The sequence below is a fragment of the Triturus cristatus genome, chromosome 6, assembly GCF_964204655.1.
Source record: "Triturus cristatus chromosome 6, aTriCri1.1, whole genome shotgun sequence".
NCBI classification, from domain to species: Eukaryota; Metazoa; Chordata; class Amphibia; order Caudata; family Salamandridae; genus Triturus; species Triturus cristatus.
Window position 1 is genome coordinate 1,280,371,354 of NC_140589.1, and position 23,928 is coordinate 1,280,395,281.

The 23,928-nt window shown below is 42.2% G+C and overlaps 1 protein-coding gene and 1 long non-coding RNA gene across 3 annotated transcripts in view; one reads left to right on the forward strand and one right to left on the reverse strand.

Moving 5' to 3' along the window:
• The window catches only part of PACRG (parkin coregulated), a 1,191,188-nt gene that overhangs the window by 764,025 nt on the left and 403,235 nt on the right, over nt 1-23,928 (forward strand). Inside the window, exon 4 of the mRNA XM_085612225.1 lies at nt 6,086-6,235. Within this exon, the coding sequence (XP_085468351.1) occupies nt 6,086-6,235 (150 nt within the window). The remainder of the gene's footprint in view (nt 1-6,085; nt 6,236-23,928) is intronic.
• Nucleotides 6,151-23,332, reverse strand: LOC146821285 (uncharacterized). 2 transcript variants are annotated; one of them, XR_014963145.1, is made up of 3 exons: nt 23,058-23,332; nt 7,401-7,495; nt 6,151-6,281 (listed from the first exon to the last, which is right to left on the reverse strand). It is a non-coding gene; the product is annotated as an uncharacterized LOC146821285 (long non-coding RNA). The 2 variants fall into 2 exon arrangements; XR_014963144.1 differs by having other exon boundaries at nt 6,153-6,281; nt 7,385-7,495.

The window sequence follows — 23,928 nt, forward strand, 5'->3', positions numbered from 1 at the left end:
TGACCTGCAATACCCCGTTATAAGAAACTGAGGTATACGAATTCATTACTGGTCCCACGGTCCTGAAGAAGTGTCGCTCGATCTTGAGCACTGTGACACGAAACATGTTGACCCCTGTCAACTATAGGCTACCCTGATACCTTGCATCACATAAGTAGCCTCCCTGGTTTTATTTAGTCCCAGCCCTACCTAACCTTATTAAAACTATCGAGGGGCCAGGGCCTATTTTAATTTTTCTTGAATCCCCACATTCTTAGGAGCTATTACCCTCCACAATCATTCACATGGTCTTCATACAAAACGGCGTACTCAGATCAAAAGATCTCCGATAAAGAAGCCACCAGGCCCGTCGGACATTGCAGCGCCGGTCCGACGAGGAGCACGCCCAATGATGAAGCATGACACCCTAACAGGTGTGTGAGGGCAACAAGATCTGTACTAGAAGTGCCCCAGTGTTTGTGGTTTATGTTGCACTGTGCATAATGGAATGCAAGGGGACGCTGTTATCAGGCCCGAGTAATAGTAGCTAGGTGTGTAAAGACCAACAGTTAACCTATTAACAAAGAGATATTGTTCCCGAGTTCTCTTGTGCGTGGCTTTGTCTTTAAACAGTTTCTTTCTCTTTCTTCACGCTATCTAATTATCTTTATTTACATCTACGTACTATTTTTCTTTAGTCTTGATTTACAGATCTTTGCGTTTTTGATTTCCGTGCACTTTGGTTCTGAACTAGTTTTATTCACCTGTAAAAATTGAGGTTTGGCTGCCTGTTTTTTCCTCCTCTTTGTCGTTCCGTTTTCTTTCCCAGCTGTATTTTGCGATTTTTTTCCATTGAAATAATTTGCTGGCTTTAGTATAACCCTTGATGAATTACTAAATTATGTCGTCCGTATTCGGCAATATTGTGAGTGCCATAAACGGTGGAAAGTTCTTAGGTTTTGACCATCATTGCACAACAAATTGCAGTTTGACTCGTTTTGTTTTAAGTCCATCAACATTTAGCACCTGGTTCGGTTATTTTGCCAGTGCGTGTTGCCAGCGTTTGCTTTCTTTCATAGTCAGAGAAGAACATTTATCTTTTTTCATTCAAATTGGATTAGATGTGTCTTTTAGCGTGCCAACCAGATGACTTCTCTCTGTGGTTGTGACTGCAGTCAAGCGCGCACGTGCTTTTTTTTTCCTTACAGGATTTGGTCAGAGGATTCACTCAGCTGCACCCTGCAGACTCAGGCGAGATTCTGCAGGTGCTTGTACCACCTAAATCTCAAAGCCTGCCCGGTCCCGACTTCATGTTTCATAGGAACCCTGTCAATGTGCCTCACATACTAAATTAAAACAAGAACAGTCATTGGTGCTATGTTTGAATTAATCAGCAGCGACTCCTCCGCTAAGGCGGAGGCGCGCCACCCCACTGTCGAAAAACGAAAAAAATGAGAAATAAAATGGTAATAACACAACATTATCATTTTATTTTTCCACTGAGGGAGGTTTACGGGGCAGGGCTGTTGTCACAGTCAGCAGGGGAGGAGTAGTTGGGACAGTTAAGTGCGCATGACATTTTGGCAGGTCGTCTTGGGCCGGCCAAACTGTCATGCGCACTTTGCAAGTTTCCCACCAGGCTATAATGCACAGCCTGGTGAGGAACATAAACAGGCTCACAGACCCCGTCTGAGTGCCAAACCACGGCACTCAGACCAATCACCACGCTGCTGTCATGATGACAGTAGCGTCTTGATTGGCTAAGGGGAGCGTGTGTGTGATTCCTGCTGGAACAGAAGAGGATGGAGGCAAGTCTACGGCCGGCAGCCATGTAAGTCAATTTATTTTTTTTCCTTGCCACAGCTCATTTTATTAATTTTCTAGCCCTCCCCCCCCTTCCCCTGCCCCCTCTGGTAATTTTTGCTGGCAACCGCTACTAAAATTAACCTAAGCTACTGGTAATAGCTCAGGCCAAACCACAGACCTTCATTATATACTCACTACGCCAGAGACCTGTCATATGCAAATCATTACTGGTCCTGCATGAATTTCCAGACCAGTTTCCTTCCAGATAGGAACACAAGCAACCCTAGCCTGGTATTGACTTTTTTGGGTCTCGTCAGTGAAGTACAGCTTGAGTCCTGTGGGTCAGTGAGCATGGGACCCAAATATGGGCATACTCGTCACACTTCGAGCATCTACTGCAACAAGAACAAAGTGATGGATTGACTGCTTGAATTAATCTCAATCAGAGGCAGTCGCTCGGGCTGCATCCAAGTCCAATGTTTTCTCCCACTCTGCCACTCTAGACTTAAACCAATCATATGCAAATCCGTTGTGGTACTGATCCAGTAAGAACAGTCCAGCCAAACTGCCAGACCAGGTACCCGTCAGAGGAGAATACAAGCAACCCTAGACTGGTTTCAACCTGCTTGGGTCTTGTCAATAATGTAAAGCTTAAATCATGTGGCACAGAACCTACGAATGGGCATAAATGTCCCTTAGCTCATCTAATGCAACAAGAGCAAAGTGATGGATGGAATACTTGAATTAATCTCAGCCACTGGCAGTCTTTTGGGCTGCATCCGTGACCATCGTTTTTCACACATTATGTAACTCTATACAGAGACTAGCACTATGCAAAACAGTTTTGGTACTAATCCAGTAGAAATAGTCTAGCTCAAACTGCCAAACCAGGGCCCTCTAGATGGAAAAACAAGCAAACTCAGACTGGAGCTCCTTGGGTCTCATCAGTGAAGTATAACCAGAGTCCAAACATTGCTTTTTTGTATTCCTTGACCCTCTGAGTTTGACAGGTATACCCGGATGTGGGTACCTTGCTCACTGCTATTGGAACAAAGCTGAACCATGATAACAAGGCCCCAATAGTCCAAAACCAGTCTAAGGTTGCTTGTGTTCCAGTTCAGAGGGAACCTTCTTTAGCAGTTCAGGCTGGACTGTTCCTGTTGCAGAAGGACCAAGACCAGGGCTGATTTGCACGGGCTGATTCATACATGAGGTGGCATGGTGGACAAAAAGAGATGGACTGAGATGCAGCTCAAGTAATTACCAGCTACTGAGGCTAATTCAAGCATTCTACCCATCATGTCTTGTCTTCTTCAGTACAGCACACTAAGTGCGAAGATTATGCTCAGATGTGGGTTCCATGCTCTTTGTACTATTAGAACCAAGATGCACTGGACTGGCTAGACCCAAATAGGCTGAAACCAGTCTGAGGTTTCTTGTTGTCAGAAAGGACCTGGCATGGTCATTCAGGCTAGACTATTCCTATTGGAGCAGGCCGAAGGTTGATTTGCATATGACTGATTCTTATCTGAGATGGCAAAGTGGGCAAAAAAACAATGGACTGGGATGAAGCCTGAGTAGTTACCAGTGGTTGAGATTAATTTAAACCTTTTGATCATTACTTTTTTGCATTCCTCCCAAAATAAATTAGCTGCATTAGTTCCAGTTCAGTGAGGTAGTATGTTTGCAGAAGTCCACTAGTACACTGAGGAATGCACCACCACTGAATAGTGCAACTACCTTATTACAAATTTATCAAGCAGCCTACAAGGTTTGTTTACACATGATTTGAGTTTAGAAGACCAGTAGTAATTTTGCTTCGACTAAGGAATTTTTTTCACTCATATTCCTCCTCCAACATACATCTACAGAATCGCCATCTGACACAAAAACACCTACCACCATACAGCCACAGAGTCAGTATTACATGCAGACACACCCATCATCGTACAAAAATACACCCATTATCGTACATCAGCAAAATCCACATCATACACCAACATTTCCACCATCTTACAACAGACCCTCCATCATATTACAGTCCCCCATCAAGCTTCAACATACACATCATCCATACTAATAATCAACATGTGGCTGAGCAGTTTGCCAGGGCCGGTTTCTGTTCCCAGTCCGGCCCTGATTCCAAGATAGCCATCATAAACCCACACAGCCACCATTTATAAGTGCTCTACAGCGCATTCCTACGACTTTAGTCACACAATCATACATACTTTTACACCCTTGCAAACATACTGAACAATCCATTCAAACACATACCATTGCAAGCTTACTTGAGTAATGACAGAGGTGACATAACATACATCATATACCCCGCACAGCCACAATTATAGAGCAGTACACACAAACCCCCACCACACGGTGTTGGTGTGTGTTAGATGTATGACATGTACACATCTAACACACACCAACACCACCACCTCTGGTCTATACCAATACGCCCACCATCATGCACCCATACAGCTATTTAACATGGTCAATAGTGCCACTTTAATAAAATTATCATGCAACCTTTCACACCCCTATAAAAATAATCAGTCAGTCTCTTAAACACATTGCCAAGTCTTTTCAAGTAATAACGGGTGGGGGTTAAGGTTGACATAGAATGATGTGTTTGAGACACAATGGGAAGGTTGCACCTTAACTTAAGGATTTCAGAACTATTTTTTGTAAAACCACTTGTGGTACTGCATCTTCATTTACCACACCACTATTATATATTTGCCTAACTTAAACCCGCTTATTACTTTAGTTTTTTAGGGGAGTATAGATTTAGTAAGATGAAGGACAGCAACATCTAGCCATGGCAAAAATCTGGATACAGAGAATACAATGTCCCACAAAGAAATTAAATATGCTGTTTATTGGCATGGTTGAGGCAAATGCATCATAGCTCACTTGAGGCTTAGTCTCTTGTGTGTGATTCATGGAGCCACACCACACTCTAAATGGCAATAAACAGCATATACCACTCTGCACATCTGCATATATACTACATGTATATGAGCAATGGACAGTTTTCTTGAGGTCTTGTTGATGTAAGAATCACTCAAGAATCTTAGTTCAAATTCGGCACTCTTCTCGATTTTGTTTGAGAGTGCAGGATTAATCTTTATTGAGAGTGAAGCCAGGGATTTTGTGCATGTAATTATCTCAGACATGCAGCCCAATAGAAGGAGGGAGCGAGCCTCGATTTGAGAGAAATGTTTGCTTGGGCTGGGAAATAAGGACATTTACGGTTTTAGGTAAAGATACATTATCTAAACCTGTAACTGTTAGCAAGATTCAATTTATTGTTTGATTCACATTTGTCATAAATTGGGCTTGGGTAGGAGGTCCTGTTACAAATAGAGGATGTGTAAATGAAGCCCAAGCGTGACAGAACCAATATTTATACAAAACCTTCATTTCTTGAATCCTAATTACATTTCTCAATTAGTATCCAGCAAAATGTGAGTTGCCTCTGAACTGAACAAAGTGAATTGTGAAAAACAAAACTGTTTTTGAATTGTTATATTTATAAAGTGTTTTATTTCACCATTTTGCATGTTGTCAAGCTTTCATTGTAGATGTAAAAAATAGCAAGAAAGAGAGAACGAAGGAATGAGGACAAAATAGGTTTTTGAACCACTGCAAAACTGGGGGCCATACGAACATTCAGCTGCAACCACACAAAAATCTCATGTAGGCAAGAAAGAATCCACACTTTTTGACTGTGCAGTGTTTTTCTTTTAAGGACAGCCCACAGATTTATTTCTTAGTCTTTCTCGCAAACATTCGTCTCTTTGTGCTGGTGCTCCGAGGAACAGGAGTTGCCATTTATATGGAATGCAGGGATTTGGAGTTGAATGGTTGTGAATTTACAAATAGGCCAATTGTTGCAGTACCAGATGTATCTGTTGTCGTCCTTCGCAGGGCGTCTCCTCATTTCCACTGACCCCATTGGTACCGGCTAGTACGGCCTTTCTTCTGGCAAAGATTACTAACATGGTCTCCAAGATCGAATAAGCAAGGCGCGTTCTTGGGGGGTGGATGAGGAGTCAGCACAAATTCTGGGAACCCGGCGATTTAGGACAAGGCAGTGTTTTATACCATCTCAGCCGCAATGAGTCTCTTGGATTTTTCAAAGCCTGGCTAACAAAGGCTCTTTAACAATCCCCAACAAAGCTCAATTTAATTAAATGTGTCCGTGTGAGATTCCCTTCCTCTTGCCCCTTTCTTTTCCATGGTAGAAATTAATTATCCCTTTGCCCCCTTTTTTCTCTTTTTTTTCAATTTCCAGATGCGTTGAACATCCGCAACCGGCAGGTCATCTGTACCACGTTGAAAGTCCTGCAGCACCTGGTCGTTTCCGCAGACATGGTGGGAGAGGCATTGGTGCCGTATTACCGTCAGATCCTCCCTATTCTAAACATCTTCAAAAATATGAATGGTGAGCAGGCTTGGCAGACATTTTGTCTTTGGAAAAGTAATACTCCCTGAAAGCAACAAGGAATAAAATTGCGTTACTGCTTGTTCTTAGTTAGGATTCAAGACACAGACAACCCCCAAATCCGTTTTGAGCTCAAAATAATGTAACCACCTCCTGTCCCCCTCCTGAGACGCAGAAATATTAGCAGTTTCATTTATGACTCCTCACACGTACAGCTTATTAAACACAGTGCAGAAGCACTGAGGCAGTTCTATAATCTTCTAATAATTGCATGGTAAAGTTTTGCAACAGTCTTTTGAATACATTACAGGGCTATGTTTTCATGTCATTTGAATTTTGCAAAAGGCTCTTCTTTGTTAGACACTCCCAGCGCAAGGCACATATTACCCCCAGCTCCAGCTTACTTCCATCTATCCTGCTTTAATTCGATAAACACAGCTTTTATTTTGTATGTGATGGAAGGGGCAACTAGTCATTTATGGGGTTAGTGTTATGACATTGGTATCATCCTTAAGAATTTCATCACTGTTATTATTTTTTTCACTGCGGTAAATTGCTGCTTTTTTAACGAATCAGCCATATATGAAGAGTGTATCTATAACAATGTGTGCGTGCATTAGTTATATAGGTTTAGTGACAGTCCATTTGCTTAAATTATATCTATGTCTTTGAGAACGTGACCGACAAGCTTCGGGAGGGTCACTCTTTTATGTTACACATTTAGTAATTAGAACCCACGTGCATAGTGGGAAATCCATTTCACGGGCCTTATTTGGAGTTTAGTGGTTGTGAGGAATCTGCCATACAGTGGTTTATATCCCGTCCGTCCTATTAGGGTGCATAGTGGCCCTGTACACTAAATAGGGTGGAGGGGGGCATCTGGCTCTTTTGGGCAGACGTCCACATATGCCAAACTCGAAATAATGCCTTATGTTTGCAGGTGTTAATGATGAAGGGAGGAAGCATGCGGCATGAATGAAATTTACTAAGCAAGTAGGCATTTTATTGGCCAATATCAGTTGGCCCTTGTAGACTTAGTTAGCATCAGATATTTTGATAAAGGACCCTTGAACTTTTTCAAACCAATTAATCTAAAGTCACTGAGATGCATAGCACTTCTGTTCAGTTGACTTCATTTAATGTGCTTACCAGGTATTCCGCTCACCTTTCTTCTTTTCTAAATGAAAACGGATGTTCCATTGTTCTTCTTTTGTTTCTGCTTGCTCTTCTGTGTCTAGCTTTTCTTCACCATGGGATTCCCTGGGATATTCATCAAGGATACAATTTCTTTACTTATGTGAAGGATCTCGCAACATAATTTATTTTCGAATTTTCATGCTTCCCAGTCCAATCAGATGCATAGGAAGCATCCCAAAAAAGCAACATTAGCTGATTTATTTCAGTCAATTATCGAAAATACTAAAAAATATGTGCAAATGTTACTAGAAACAAATATATATATACCCCATATAATAAAAGTAGGAAATGGTGCGCCAATGTAAGATGATGAAAAAAGTAAGGAAGGGTGTTTCCTTTCTGCCTTGGTTTGTGTTTGCTTTTCTCAGTCTGCTGAGACCCAGGAATGTTGAAAGTTTTATATCTTACTTCCTTGACTGAAAATTGCCAAAGGTTTAAATGTAGTATTACAAAATGTTAAAGGTGCCATAGTGTACGGTAATTTAGGGGTCCCTAGCTGCTGCAGTGAGAGCCCTTACTGAGGATGGTGGACGATTTTGTTATCATAATAGTTGCTTCAACATTTTCTATAACTTTAAAAAAAGACTGTGGCATCTAAAATTAGGCTTTGTATTTTGATAGGGCAAGGAATAGTTAAAATCGTGGTGCATAGTCAAGGAGCAGAAGTCGCTCAGGGCATGCTACTCAAAGGTTTCTATGGAACTGTGACTACCACTGATTTAGGTGCGACTGCTAAAAAAAGGATCTTCATCCCAGCCTTGATTTTTAATGATATGGACATGGTTTCAGTCAGAATAACATTATGTGTAGCTCATTCAATAGACTTTATTACTGTGAGGTCCAGATTTTCCTCCTCCTTTGGTTCGGATGCTTTCCTGTTATGAACGTGTCTCAAGAAGATGCAACTTCTTGAAAATGTATGAAGCAGTTGCCTTATATTGTATATGCATCCGCATGTCATGGCGCTCTTCCTCATATGTATCACCAGCCACCCTCACCAAGGTCATACTTTTTTGAGTGAGGCAGTCATGAATTGCTCCTTAAGTGTAGTTTTCCCCTTGTGGGTATAGATGATGGTGTACATTTTAGACATGTTGCCAGGCTTCACTTTAAATTTTCCATTTCCTTGACATAATTGGCTAGAAAAAAAATTCTTAGACACCCTTGCTGCTTAGGGTGGACAGCCGGTGTCAAGTGATCATTTTAATTGCTGAAAACAGTTTTCAGCCGCTGACGTACAGCAAGCCTATGTCGCCTGTCTTGAGACGTTTACTCATTAAATTCCTCTTCATATTTCGAAAGCACAGCATCAAGGTTGTTTAATTGACTCCTAACCCTTTAGAACTGCAGTAGATTTTGGATTAGGATACAGGTAATTCAATTTTAGTAAAATGGGGCTGCACTATATCAGCAAATGTACTTCTGTAATGTTGTAAAGGTCACTACCCCGGTTCCAGAACGCTCTGCTTCTAGGTCTTGCGGCCCTCTGAAATAAGTCTTCAGTTAGCATCTCCCTAAGGGAAAACCTACAGTTATGGTGTTCAACTCTTTGGTATGGCAAATCCATTGGTACTTCCTGGATTGAAAGTAGCAGACTGTCAAACGAGAATGACATTTTTATGACTTATCTGGTACTTTTGGTGCGGTGTAGGGGTGAGTCTGCCTCTGTACCAATGTGTACAACCACAAGACACTCTTCACACAATCAACTTTCTACCAAATCCTTTAAAGATATTCACCATTCGCAACCTGAATCTCTTCCCTTAGAAATAGAAAGAGGAAAAAAAATGTCTCTGGTATCGAGAAGAAAAAATCATCTTAAATTGTTGGTAACAGAATACAAGAAGCCTTGTGACTCTACTATTAGGCCTGTCTGTTCTTGTCTTATCAATATCTGAGATAGAAATGGGTCCTTCAAGAAGATTTCAGTAAAATGAGTTATTTTTGGGGTCCTTCCTACGAGTTGTTCAGTAGCCCCGAAAGAGTTGTTTGGATTCTTCATGTCCAAGTGGACTTCAGGTCCAGTGGTTACCTTTACCATTTGCCCAATGAGACAGCATCTCTAGCCTCTGCTCTCCCTGGACCCCCCTACTATTTCTCCTCCACTATGCACATCCATAGTTTGAACTTGATCTAACTTTCTTGATTTGATTAGACTCGTTATTTTGATGTAAACATATACTGATTAAAGTGCTCTGATACCCTCAGGTCTTGCCAGTGCTATATAAAACTCATAAATAAATAAGTATTAATATGCAGGTCAGTTATTTTCAACATACTAAAACCTTTAACTCGTATCTTCCTTGTTTGCCTGACCTTGTTCCACCTACCTAGATAGAAACGGGTACATCTTAATCCGGTTTTCTCTACAATATGGATAAGTTATGGAGATCTTTTTTACCTTCTGTTTTTATTGTTCTCTGGAGAAATATTCAACAGATAAGGTGCTATTTTCTCATCTTTCTGGTGCTTCTCTGGATGTTTCTTATTCAAATCATTGTTGTCCGCAAGAGGTTCCCTGTTCAAGAGAAACCTGTCCTTTAGTTGCTTCCCAGTACTCCAATGTAATGTCTACTGCATCTTTCATATCTACCTCTTCACCTTGTTCCAACAAACATGCTGCTCTTCTTGAATCTTTCTAACCCACTTTTATCTGGTGCTATGGTCATATGGGACAGGTTAAGACAAATCATAGCTGCCGAACTCGAAGCTCAAATACTTAACCTTGACGTAAATCAGAAACATGAGCAAACTCTTAATTAAAAGATATTTGGACAAAAAAGAGTTTAGATTTGTGGGGATAGGAGCTAGGAATTGAAATGTCAATGTTTTGGATTTCTAAGTAATCAGCTACTACTCATGAAGTGAGAGAGCAGTGTTGCCAGATGTGATGTTCTCCCATTATTGTCTTACTCCTAATTATTTGTATGTATTTTCCACTAACTTTTACAGGAAAGTCATTCATAAATGTGTTCGACATTATCGCAGTTACCATCGCTCCAATCCACGGCCATGTTAGCAAATCATAAATTGACTTCAGTGCAAATCATATTTAGCAGCACAAACCTCAAAGAGATTTATAATTTGTTTCTGGTCCCCGATATTCCCTAAATTAAATTGTGGCGTTTTCTTTAAATTAGATTAAGTATAAATTGGTTAAAGGATTTCCTTCACATTTATCCGGTGAAAGAAGGGCTCAGTTCTGTTTCAGTATCCCACTTCTGCTGGCGGGATGGTTCGCAAGGTGAACTAAAAAGCAATTGGATGCAACCAGCATCACAGTCAGAGCTAAACCTGCATATATTAAATTTAAATATAGTTTTGAGTATACATTATTAGCTACGGTTATAAAGGTTTTTTTTATTTAATTTCACGGACTCCCTCAACTATTAAATACATAAATGAGATGCATTAAATAATACCTATGGTTGCATATTTATTGATAAGTATGTCTGCAGTATTTAGAATTAGACCAGTTGGTAACTTTCCTAACAAACAAAGGCATCTGACATTGATCATGACAAGAAATTAAACGTATTTTATATTTTAACTTACACCCATTGTTCATGCTTGCTCATGGGTGTGCGCTTTGTTTGTGTGTGTGCGCCGGACGGCAATGATAGCTGAAGATGTTGACCAATGTATTTAACACAGGTACAAATCAGGGGATAAGGCAGGAGTGTTTTTTAACACGTCCTCTTAGCACTGGAGATGGATACATTCCAGTTAAGGCAATGACTTGGAAAAGTTATACCAGGAAAGCCAAATTAAACAGATCTTCTTCCTACCTTGTAGAAATACCACCTTCTGCACCGTCTTTTCAAGGCTTCGAGCCTTAACACAGAAGACATAGTCAAGAGTAAGCTTTTTTGCATTAGGAAATTTTAGTTTTTGGATCCAGCATGGATCCCTCTCATTGTGCCCAACTTATCAAAGTGTCACTTCCCCAAGCATAAAGAAGCCCATACGTGTGAGAGAAATGTGGACATTTCCCGAATTGCTTTAAGAATCGATTTTTACACTGCCGCTTTTAGCCAGACAGAGTTTACCCTAATGATCTTGGTTGACATATCTCAGGCTGATATGAATCTCTGCCCCTTCAGTACAACTAGTGATAGCACACTTTGTAACAGCATGCTTCTGTACCATGTTATTTCACAAATGGAGAGCTCATCCATTTTGTGTGCCCAACTCTCTTCTCAGCTAATCAGTGGCCTTATGTTAAGATGTAGGAGTGGCTTGCACCGGATTGGAGGCTACAGCATTCTGAAGATAACACAATTTGATAAAGTTGTAGTCCAAATAAGGGGGTTGAGCACAGCCAGGCTGGCTTAGTCTTCTCATTAGAATCAGATGGTGAGCTAAAACCCCAATGCACACTCATACTGTAGATCACCGATATGTACCATTCTGATGAAGATAAGTCCAAATAATATCATGTAAGATATGTAAAGAGGCTGCCATAGTTTAAGCATTCCCACACATTGAAGTTAAGGGGTGATGCAGTTACTCTCACACTGCTTCTTCAAAGGCGAAAACCATAACAACACACCCTATACTTCACAAAAATAGTAACTCATGGTTATTCTGTCAAGGTCATGGAAGGAACCTGGCCTTCGGAATGGCCAACATGCATATATGAAGCTGTTTCAGTACCGCCTGAATGCAGCCCTAAAGTCAGGTAATGGGTTTTTGTCTAACCTGGAAATATTAATTTTGTAATTGGCCAATTGGGCTTATGATTTGGAGTTCTAAGCAGAAGTTTGGATCCAGTTTGAAGTCATGAGATTTGGCCAAAGAGAGATTTGGCTCGGGCAGATGTTTTCACTGCAAGTTCAGGCTTCCACATCTCAAAAGAAATGTTTACCCCCTTGGTGCACAGGATGCAACCCAAATGTTGTATCTTGTAAGTGTACAATATCTTCAAGAGATATAGGCTTTAATTGTTCTCACAGCAGTGTTTGAGTTTAAATAGATCATGCACCCATGACACCCTCACGTGCATTATGCATCACCGACATATCAGTTCATGGTAACTGCATGTTCTGCGGCCCGTTGTTCAAGTATATCCATGTACATGTTTAAAACTACTGGGGACAGCATGGATTCCTGAGGGATTCTGAACATATGGAGCAAAGGGTGGAGTTCTTAAAGTGGCCATCGAAATCGAAGTGTTTTGTATAGCTAAGAAAATATTAAAACCCACTTAGGGACTTCTCCCACAAGCCCCATCCTCTATGACACCATATTTGTTGGGGCACATTGCCCATGTTAATAAATGTGATGGCAGAGCTAGTATCTCAATGAAATTCTTGAACATCATCATAGGTTACAGAGTGCTGAAAGCCCGCTGATGCATGCAAAGGAGCCTAGTTGTCCTTCAAAAACATCTAATTGAAGACCAACATTTTTTTAGGGAGGTTTCTGTTTTTTAATATAGGGCAACCCGGTGACTTGTAGACTGAAGTCACATGCTTCCAAAGGCAAAAGAACATAACTCTATGACCTTAGGGTTGTTGATATCATCAATATAGGTTTTTGGTTTATTGCATCCTCCAGTAGCCAAAGGAGCAGGATGATCCAGTCTGTGTGTTCCCTTTGGGGTATTCAGGAGATACTCCATTTACAGGGTGATTGCACTTCTGTTAGTAGGTTGAATAGCTGAATTGGTCAGTGTGCTTAATTTATAAAATAATGAGGGCCGATGCCAAAGTTTTTCTCAGAATCCCGCAGCCAGTGCGGAGGACTATTGGGATGCTGAATACCAAGGCTGCCTAGTCTTGATTCAACTTCATGCTTCTTTCAGCCACTACCCTGGGCTTCCTGCCCATTTTTTTCACTCTTAAATGTTACTTTTAATCTCTTCTTTCTCCCTTTGTTCCTGCTTTTCCATCATTCTCTTCCTACATTTTCCCCTTTATCTGCCTTCCTCTCTTGTGGCTCAATTAAGAAAGTGCTGGTCTCTAAAAACAAGAGTGGGCTCCACTTACAACCTTCCGCTCAAATCAGGCACTGGAATCAGTGTTACAGTATCATCAACATGACATCTTCACAGGTACTCAGAAGACCACGACAATGTGGCTGAAAACAGCTTCACAGCAAAGTGCCCTGGTTGCCTTGTTGATGAGCACCTTGGATTAAGGATACGTTTGCTAATGATATTGTTGACAATAGATCTCGCATATTGCTTTCGTTTAGGGTATTTAGCTAAATTAAAGTGCCATTGATTTACCTAACCACTATTGAATGTGCCAAGCAATCACAGCAATTGCAGCGCTCCGTTTTCCAAATCCACATGTGTTCTAGGCCGTACATTCCCTTTGTTTCCTCGATGTACATTCGTCCACTCTAGAGTGAACGCTAGCGGCTCGCGGAACACCTTGAGTATTAAACACGGTGAAGCATTTGTGAAAACAAAGCAAGCAGCTTCCACAATATTAGATAGGCATAGATTTCACTTCCAGAGTTTTGAGGCACATAATTGTGAGGGTGTATTATCACACAGCACACTTCCAAGCAGGCTTTGTCACATCTTTGAAACAGTGGCTTAACAAAGTTGGACTCTCTTCTGCAGAATGTGATGAAGGGCCCCCGAGACTCCTGCGTCAGATATTCATAGGCCTTAGGCTGTATGGGGGTGCCTGAAGGGTGGTAGGGTTTTGCCCCCCCTCCACGTCCCACTACAACGCTAGAGCCTCCTGGGCCCTGGTGTGAAGCGCAGTTAAAGCTCCCTGTTTGGAAATGCACAGTAAAATTGAATACAACAATTAAAGAAACATTTTAATGTATGCGTTCTACTCTCGCGCAGAGACTGCAGATTACTTACGCCTTTGTTCGTGGATGTCATTTAGGGATCAACAGGGGTCGCGGCTGCGACCCCTGTATTGTCCTGTGCGACCCCTGCCATTGTTCTTGGGATCCTGCCTGGCTTCAGAAGAAGCAGGAGCAGTGCTACGTACTAAAGAAAAGCAGGGTTCGCAGCTCTGTTTAGCTTTACAGTCGGTCGACATGTAAAGGACTGGCCTCTGCTGCTGCGAATCCTGCTTTAGAAGCAAATGCACACTCTGAGCCAGTAAAGGACTGGCCTCTGCTGCTGCGAATCCTGCTTTAGAAGCAAATGCACACTCTCAGCCATCTCTGGCAGTGTACAAATGGTCAACCCTGTTGCCTATTGTTAAGAAGGAGAGGGAATCGGAGAGCGATTTTTGTGAAATGCAACTATTTGTAAAAGGCATTTCAAGCAAGACCTTCCCGCGGAGTTCATCTCCAGTCATATTATGATATTTCTTATGTCATGGCTGATAATTCTTTATAAAAAGTTTAAACGGTCTGAAGCTTAGTGCATTGGAAAGAACAACAGAAGTACGAGCTGAGGTGGCAGTGCAGATGTACTCTAGTCTTCTTTATTTTTTATATGTTATAAATATCAGAGGTCACAGCTATATTCAAAATCGAAGAACAGCGATTCCGAACCTAGTATATTATTCGCAAAATTACGCATTCCAATTTTTCGCCCTAAAGTTAGCAGTACTTTATCAGGTGAATGTGTTCCACAACTTGTAACAATCGTGGAAGGCTCTGGCAGTAGTGGTACCGTACATCCAGGCCTAAGAAGTGGAGACCCACCCAGACCACGGAATTTGGAAGCACAGAAAGGCCCAGACACTGCCAGGCCCACAGCTGCTGCTCAGTTGGATTCTCCACTGTCTCCTGGACTAGACCAAAGGTAAATAAAGGGAGCATCTTAGGAGGGCAGAGCCTCAAGTTAAGGAAACCCTGGCTGTTGCTAATTATGTGTAGCATTATACCTTGATGGAGTAGATATGTTCGGCCTTGGTTAGGAGTCCTGGCACAGATGAGGGCTGTGGACTGCTCTGGTTTTCTATCTTGGACTTCCAGTGCTCTGCAACTAATTGTACTTGCAGCAGTAACTAAGAATTCAATTCACTCGTCCTTATTGAGCCAGTTGGAAACACAAAGTGTGAAAACGAAAAAAAAAAACAGAATGCATATATATATATATATATATGTATGTGCTTAGAAGAGCTGGATGTGTTTCGTAGGATAGTGATTTAAAAGCAGAGGCGAGTTACAGTATACCGGAGAGAGTTGGGTGCGTTAAAGAACAGGCGCTCAACACGAGAGAGCTGCTTGACAAAAGGGGAATGTCCTACAGCAGCGGGTCTTAAATTTCTGACTTCTGTGGATTCCCCACTGAGTTATCATTGAAATCCGGGGATCCCTGCCTAAGCAACATCAATGATTTGAACCTCAAAACAATACACAAACAAATAAAAAAACAAGTATACACTAAATAAATGCTCACATTTTGTAATGCTTTGTTTAATTAACAATCAAATATAGAAAAACAATTGTTTCTCTATTTGTATACTTTATTAATTGTAATGTATTCATTGTAGTATTTAATTTTGTAAAACAGTTGCGGGCCCCTTGCCTCACATACCCCTAAGGGTACCCAGACCATAGGTTAAGAATCACTGCTCTACAGGATTGAGGTTCTTTACAAAATAAGGATCCTTTAATGAAAGGGTTACTCCACAGTGGAAAGGTGATTTACAGTAGAGAGCTCTATCTATAACCTGATATTTAAAAAAAAAATCATGAACCATCATGAGAAGGCCTCTTGGTACTATTGATCTAACACACCTCATCAAGGCGGAAATTGGCCCTGCTGAGTAGATCAAATTCATCCGTTAGATAGTTTTTTAGATGTCTCTAAAAGGCTGAAAGGTTTGATTCTTTCTTTAAGGAGAGTAGGCGTGAATTTTGGGGCATTGCACCTTGAACAAAGAAGCCTCTGGCCCACATCGTTAGAGCTTAAATTTATCAACATTAAAAGAAGTTTATAGTCACATCGAAGATTGACAAATGACCTCTGCGCTGAATATCTGTGATCCAAACAAGAAGAAGCTGGGGTTCCGGAGGGCGGAGATGATGCCTAACATCCCACCTGCAACCTTAATGCTTTTTGGGGATGAGTGTCAGCAGAACAGTTATTTTTGTGACTCTACTGAGATTAGCAAGTACCCATTGTAGGTCTGTGACCAGGGACTGGAAAGATGGTAGGCAGCTTCAAAGGCTGACAGTAGATTCAGTTTACGCATGGCTTGTGAGTTTCAGACCGAGGCAGAGATGGGTGAGCAAAAGTGTAACAGTGGTCTTGCAGAATGGTGCATTCTCACTGCCTTCTTTTCCTACATTTGAACGCAAAATATATCTCAAAACAAAATTTTCACCTGCATTTTGGCACTCTGAGGCAAAGTGCTAGTGAAAAATAAGCTCCAGTTTCGTTGTCACATTTAAACATAAACCTCTTGCACAGTTCTCAGAGTAGTTGCATGCACAAACATAACTTACTAATGGTTCCTTGTCATACGACGCACCGTCAGTCAGTCTTAGCTTTTGTGCCAACAGCACATTGCATTATGTGACTGTTATGTTTTACCACTGTAAGAATGCTGTTAAAAATAGCATGGGAGAGTTGTTGGATAAAAGGCTATGTCTAGTTAAAGGGATATTGCCATTGTGCCTCTTGGCACCTATATAAACCTAGCATTGATCTTCTATCTGTACTAATTTCCACATTTCTAAGTAATGCCTGCAGTATCCACAAATGCGCTTGTGAACATTAAAGATGACTTGTTGCTTGACTATTGCAAGGGGCTAGATGATGTGATCCATGCTGTGTCCCACCAGGTTGAAGCTGTTACTGGCTCTCCATGTGCTGAAATTGTGGGAGCCATTTTTGGTGCAATGATTCCAACTGTAGTCGTAATCTTGAAGTTGTCCACCATAGTAGTATATTGGCCACAAGTACAAGTTTCTTATTGTCTATTGATACTGAAATGGTAGCTATAAGATTCATGGTTTTGCAGAATCGTCTTGCGTTAGACTTTCTTCTTACGAAAGAGCGCAGAGTCTGCAAGATGTCAAAAGATCCACCAATGCTTTACCTATGTTCCTGACAAGAGGGAGGATTTAAATAAATATATTAAGAACATTACTGATTTAAAAGGAGAGATGAGGGAATTAGAAGCTACAGGTACTTGTAATTGGAAATGGGCTTCCTGCAATTGGCATATGTTTTGGAAACCTAGGAAGTGGAACAGAAGGTTTTATCTTTAGATTTCTTATTATCATACCCATCTGTGCATTATGTCTGTTCATTATCTTTAAAGGATACAAGAGTATGCGAGCAAGGAAGGAAGGACAACATGGAAAGGGATTGTTGATTTCTTTCTTTGCTGCATCTGGTTTGCGAGGTTAACCTGCTCTGCTTCCTTCTGTTCTGCGCTCATGTTTGCATGACAGACACCTGTCCTGCTGCTTCGAGTGCTGGGCCTGATTTTCTACTGCGGTCTGTATGTTGTAGGGAGGCCTTCCTGTCCTATACCTGCTATGTGAGGTAGACCTATTGTACTGATTCCTGTGCTGTGTTGTTTTGTGTGATGCTGCTTCTTATGTTGTACCTGTTTTGCCAGGTGGATCTGTATTGCTGTTGCCTGTACCATACCCATTTTGAGTGAGAGAGGACTGTTCTGCTGATTCCTGTGGTATACTTGTTTTATCAATCAATCCATCAGGATTCTTATAAAGCGTGACTACTCACCCGTGAGGGTCTCACGGCGCTGAGTGGGGAGAGGATCTGCAGTTCAGTCAAAGAGCCAGGTCTTGAGGTCCTTGCTGATTTGCTGGAGTGATGGTGATTGCCTGAGGTGCGGAGGCAGGGAGTTCCAGGTCTTCACAGCGAGGTAGGAGAAGGATCTCCTTCAGCTGTGGTCTTGCGGATTGGGGGGATGGTTGCGAGAGACAGTTTGGCAGAGCGTGGATGTCTGGTGGGAGTGTAGAAGGAGAGGCGGTGGTTGAGGTATGCAGGACCAGCGTTGTGGAGGGCTTTGTATCAAGTAGACCTTCTCTCCATCCTGTACCTGTTGCAGAGGCCTGCAATATTGTTTCCCATGCAGTGCATGTCTTGTGAGGGAGGCTAGCACTTGGTTTGTGTGCTGGTGGTCTGAACTGCTGCTTCCCGGGCTGCTCCTAAAACTGCCTGTGCAGTGACTGTTCTATTTGTGAGGGTAGCATGCACAGGTGCTGTCTGTGCCTGTTTTGTGCCAGGGAAGCTTGCACTGATGGTTTGTAGTCTGTGTGAAGGAGATCTGCACTGCTGCTTCTGAGTCTGATCAATGTGTGGACTACACTGCCACTGCCAGTGATGTACCCGGATCACATCTGTGAGAAAGCTTTTACTGCTAATCCCTCTTTGTGCCATTGCTATAAATGTTTTGTGTGTGTATGAAGCTTGAAACGCTGCTCCCCATGCAGTATCTATTGAGCATGAGTTAAGTTTCTAATTCTGTTGCTGATTCCATACCTATTCTGTAAGAGGGACATATGCTCTGTATTTTTCCTTTTCTTTTGCATTCTGTTGCCCATAACTACAGACCCCTTCAGCCATATTTTATGCCCTAATCATAGAGTGAAATGAAGGAAGCAAGAAATTATGGAAAAGAGAGAATTAATAAATAAAAGATGTAAAGGGAACAGAGGGGCAGAGAAATAAATACATAGAAAGGAAGTAGCAAAGACACTACAAAGTATATGGAAAGAGAGAAGCAGTAATGGCAAGGTGCAAGAGAAAAAAGGTAGAGCAGACAGACAAATAGGAAAAGGTATGGAGCGGTTCTGATCCATTTTGACCAATTTACCTAAACCTCTCACTAATTTCCCATTATGTAGAGATTTTGAGCATTCTCGCTGTCCATGTATCTACTGATCTGCACCAAGCACTGATCTCTATGTATTGAGAGTAAATGACAAGTTGCTAATTGCAAACTGACCCGAGTATGTTGAGAAGAATATTTGCCTTCAGGTTGCAGGTTCAATCCAGGTAAGATTGCTCAGGGGTTGAGGAGTGGCCAAGAAGATTCACATGAACCTTCTGTGTCAGATACTCTAATATTGGTGTGACCAGAGGCGCAACTAGAGCCCCATTTCGGGGGTGGGCGGTGGGGCTACAAAAAAAGTCAGGGGGGGGGCTAATTCTTCCAGCGATAGTCAGAGTGGAGATGCAGGGGGCTCTAAGAAGGGGTGAAAAAACAACAAAGCTTCGTTAGCAAGTAAATGATTGTTTAAAGACCTGCGCAGTACTCCGGTGCGGCTTAGTATGTGCCCGGGAAGCTGTCTCAGCCCGGGCTGCCAAACACGACGGGGCAGGCTGAAGCCCTTTGAGCCCAATGGGCGTTGCGCGCCTGAGTATGACAGCCACTGTAACCTCTGATCAGCCAAGTTGCACACAGAGATTATGTGCTCTGTGAATGGCATACTACAAGTTGTGTTTGAAGCACATTGTAAAAACTTTGTGGGTGTTTCCACAATGTGATACAGGGTGTATTCAAAATCAGGATGTAGATGTGTCATAAGAGCTTTGTAGATCTCCCATTAGTGTTGTATTTGTCTATGATGCAATAGGATTTAGGTGCTTTGTAAGCGCCGTCTTGAAATCCTGGTCCCGTGATTCTATAGGGCACTGTAAATCAGAATAGAGATGCACTGTGAGAACTCTAGTGATAGCTAATAACTGAGGTACAAATGCATGCAGTAGCCCAGAATAGAGGTGCTGTGTTAGAAGAGTATGTTCATTTGGAGACCATGTAATGATGCAAACAAAATAATTGCCTTGATAGTTTCATATATGTCTCAGCACTGCTAAACTAATGTGGTATGTTTGTCAATATTGCGGTGCATTGTGACAACTCTGTTGATCTGTTAGCGGTGGGTAAACAAAAGTATGAGGAATGTGCCGTGGCATATGTTACTTATGCATGGGCATTAAAGCCATGTCTGGGTGTTTGAGGTTTCTGTCTGGCACTTGTAGCTAAGATTGCACATCTGAGATCATAACTGGACATATCATGCTTATGCCTAGACACTTTGTATTGTGTTTACTGACGTTATATTTTAATTGTGTAAATATACTTAGACATATGTTCACTGTTTAGAAATGTTACATCTCTACGTAGTATAGCATTGTCACACTCTAGGTAACGTACAAGTCACAATGAGCCTATACATTTGTTGTCTTTAGTGAGATTTGGGGTTTTTAATTGATCTTACACTTATTGTAGTTTATTGTCAATAATGTCCTCTGATGTCTACATAGACGAAAGTTGAGGGATGTGACTTTCTGTGACGTCATTAATGTTAAAGGGCATTTGATGCCATTTCTGCTACCCCTGGCATTTTGCTGAATTGACATCCATGCCTTTGTTGCCTCTTTTTTCTACTACGGAAAAACATGGGATGGTGCTAGCCACGTGCGGGGTGGGGAGTGGCACAGCGCCCCACACCAGTGCACTTCCACGAGGGCCTCACATCAGCCTTCACCTAACACCGTTTTCTGGCTCTGCCAAAGCATTGTGCTCTTCAGAGCCGCCCTAAAATCTATGAATCGGCTATAAATTGTCAGGCAAAATCGAAGTCATGATTCATAGGCAAGCCCACTGAATTATGCGATTCTACGGCCGCAGCGTTTTTTGCATAGTTACAGATATGCCACATTTGTCACATAATTCATCATGAGCTACAAATTGTGGAGATTAATCACAAAATTGTTTCCATCTCAAATGGTTTAAAAGTTACTAAAGATGTAGTGACATGCATCCCTCTGCAGTGGAAAGTCCTTTGCAAAGGTTAACTGGTCATCTTTCAATTGCTTATTTCTGTATGTTGGTGTTAAACTGGAAGTGAGAAAAGCTAAGGCGGAAAGGGGTGAGGATGTGGCGTAACGGCCTGAGCTGACCTCTTCAGAACCCGTGGGAACCAGGTTTGAGTCTTGACATCGGTGTCAAAATCCTGTGATTCTGGGCAAATTACTTAATCTCCCGTGCCTACAATACAGCGCCTTTAAACCCTCACAGGTAATTTGCCGTGCTTTTTCAAATTCTGGATTTAAGGCAATCTGGTTTAATGGCTCCCCTAAGAGGGTCTAGGGGGTCTCAGGAAATGCCTACTACCCATAGCACGGCTCAGGGAGCTAAAGATACTTTGCAGACACAATGCAGTGTTCTGGCGGGTAAACGTTTCAATCCTATGAGGCGAGCTCTTATTCCAACATTTCTGAGACCAGTAAATTGAGCACCCTAAATTTGGTGGTGCTAGTGCCCTTCTACTGAAAACACTGAGTATGACATTACTTCACTTAGAAGTGTCCTTCATACGGTCTCTCAAATCATCAAAAGTCTTAAAAAAAGAAAGAATGATGATGAGACATCCAAATTGAGAGACATGCACTCGCTAGCCCTACAGGCCTCTATCACTTTCAAACTCTGATGGATCACTTATAAGGCAATAACAATTGACCCACAACCTTGCCTGCCGAAAAATCTCAACACCTCACAAGTTCAAGGCAACATTAAGATGATTTTTAGCTCAGGGAATGCAAAAAGGAATTTCTCCTCTCCCCGTGTGAGATTTGCTCCTCCTCTCAACCATTCAAAAGGAACACACAATTATGTTTTCAGGAGGCACCTCTGCGCCCCAAATAAATTGCAAGCGCTTTCTACCCTTGAGGCTGCACTATGATGAGTACATGGACACCTTCTCTTTCTCAGAACGCCCACTGCCAGCCCATAACTCCCTCGACTTAACTTTACACATTGTCCTCACAAAAAAAGCTGTCTCTGCTACACCTGTGTCCCCCTCTCTCTTCCTTCTTAGCATGTCTTGCACGCAATTTGAAGATTCTATGATTTAACTCCTCACCAAACTCCAAAGCAAGTAAATGAATTACAATGCTCATATCACATCCATCTGCCCACTTGTTATAGTTTCACCTGGAAATTATTTCAACTATTTTTATAATATAACAGTGTTCTTCTCATTTGTATAGAGCTTGCAACCACTTCCATAACATCTGCGCTCATTCACTTACTGGATACCTTTCTGTGCCAGATTGCCAGCTCGGATGTCCCAGGGTTAGTTGTCTATAAAGGCAATTCCGCAACTTGGTGGTACGAGATTCCTGTTGTTTCTGGTGCAGCCCCAGTGGCACTCTTCTTCTGTGGACCACTTATTGATGGGGGAGATTGTGGCTAGTGAAGTATTACGTGATTCATTTGTAAAATAATAAGTGCCGATCCCCATACTTTTGCTCGGAAGCCCATGACTGGTCTTGTCATATCAGGAGTGCCGAATACCAGGACCGAACTGGTCATTCGGTGCATCGGATGTTTTACCGGGAGGCTGGAAGGGTGGGGACTGATTTTGCAGGGGTGGGGGCAGGCTTTGAAATAATGCTGTAATATCGGCCTCCAGTAATAAAAGCAGCAAGCAAGCATCAACCTCCCAGGCAATGGCGGCTTGGGCAGGTAAGAGCGATGGGGCGGGCCAGGAGGGGGGTGGTGGAAGTCGACAGACGACCGGATAAGTAATATCAAATAAATAAAACCACTTACTTTGCCCTCCCCGCATCGCCGACGTGGCGATGCAGCGAGCGCAAAGTAAGTGGATTTATTAATTTAATATTACTTATCCTGTCGTCTGTGGACTTACACCACCCCCCACCCCACCATGCCTTCCCCCCACCCTCCCACCTCACCGCTCTTACCTGTACGAGCCGCTACTGCTCCCAGGGCCAAGTAGGGTGACTGGTCCTGGAAAATTGCCAGGGCTGCTTTAGGTTCCCAGTCTGGCCGGTACCGAATGCCAATGTTGCAATGTTTTAATTCCACCTCATACCTCTTTCACCCACCACCAACCCTTCTTGGCTTTTTATCTCACACTCTTGCAGGTTTGTCACACCTATTTTCTCCCCTTTTGCCTGTTTTTCAGTTTTGCTCTTCAATTTCGTTTTTCCCTCCTCTGCTCTGGTGAGAAAAAAGAACTGCCCGTTCCCATAAATGAGTGCCGGTGGGCCCCACCTCCCAATGGAAAACCGATCGAATTGCTACAGCTGCGTTGCTCTGTCGCAGCTCTCGCGCACCTTCCTCATTTTCACGCGTTAGCAGCTGCGCCTTTAATGGCGGAAGGATTAAGATGATTGCAGTATCTACAGGTCAAAACCCTCTTAAGTTTAAGAGGCATGCGCCATCTCGAACAAACGCTTTCCCCCGTTTCTCCGGCATTGTCTAAGCGCGAAAGCTCACTCACGTCTTTGGATAGAACTATTTGATTTCTTTTGAGATAATTGCACATGCTGTTTAAATTACCCACCAGCGAATATAAAAAGCTTTTTGTGGTGAAGTACTTACGTACAATCTCGAAACATACCAGATCTAGTCTGACACATTTGAAGAACGGCAACACTTTTGGATTATAATTGCTGCACAGTTTGTAATTAGTGCGCAATTCCCGCGTTGAAAAACAAAAGCTGCTTTGTCTTGTTTTAGAACAAGAAAACAGTGCTCGGGTGCCGATATTAGTGTTATTAGCACGTGAATTGCTCTTTCTTTTTTTAGATGCATTGACAGTTTTTTCTT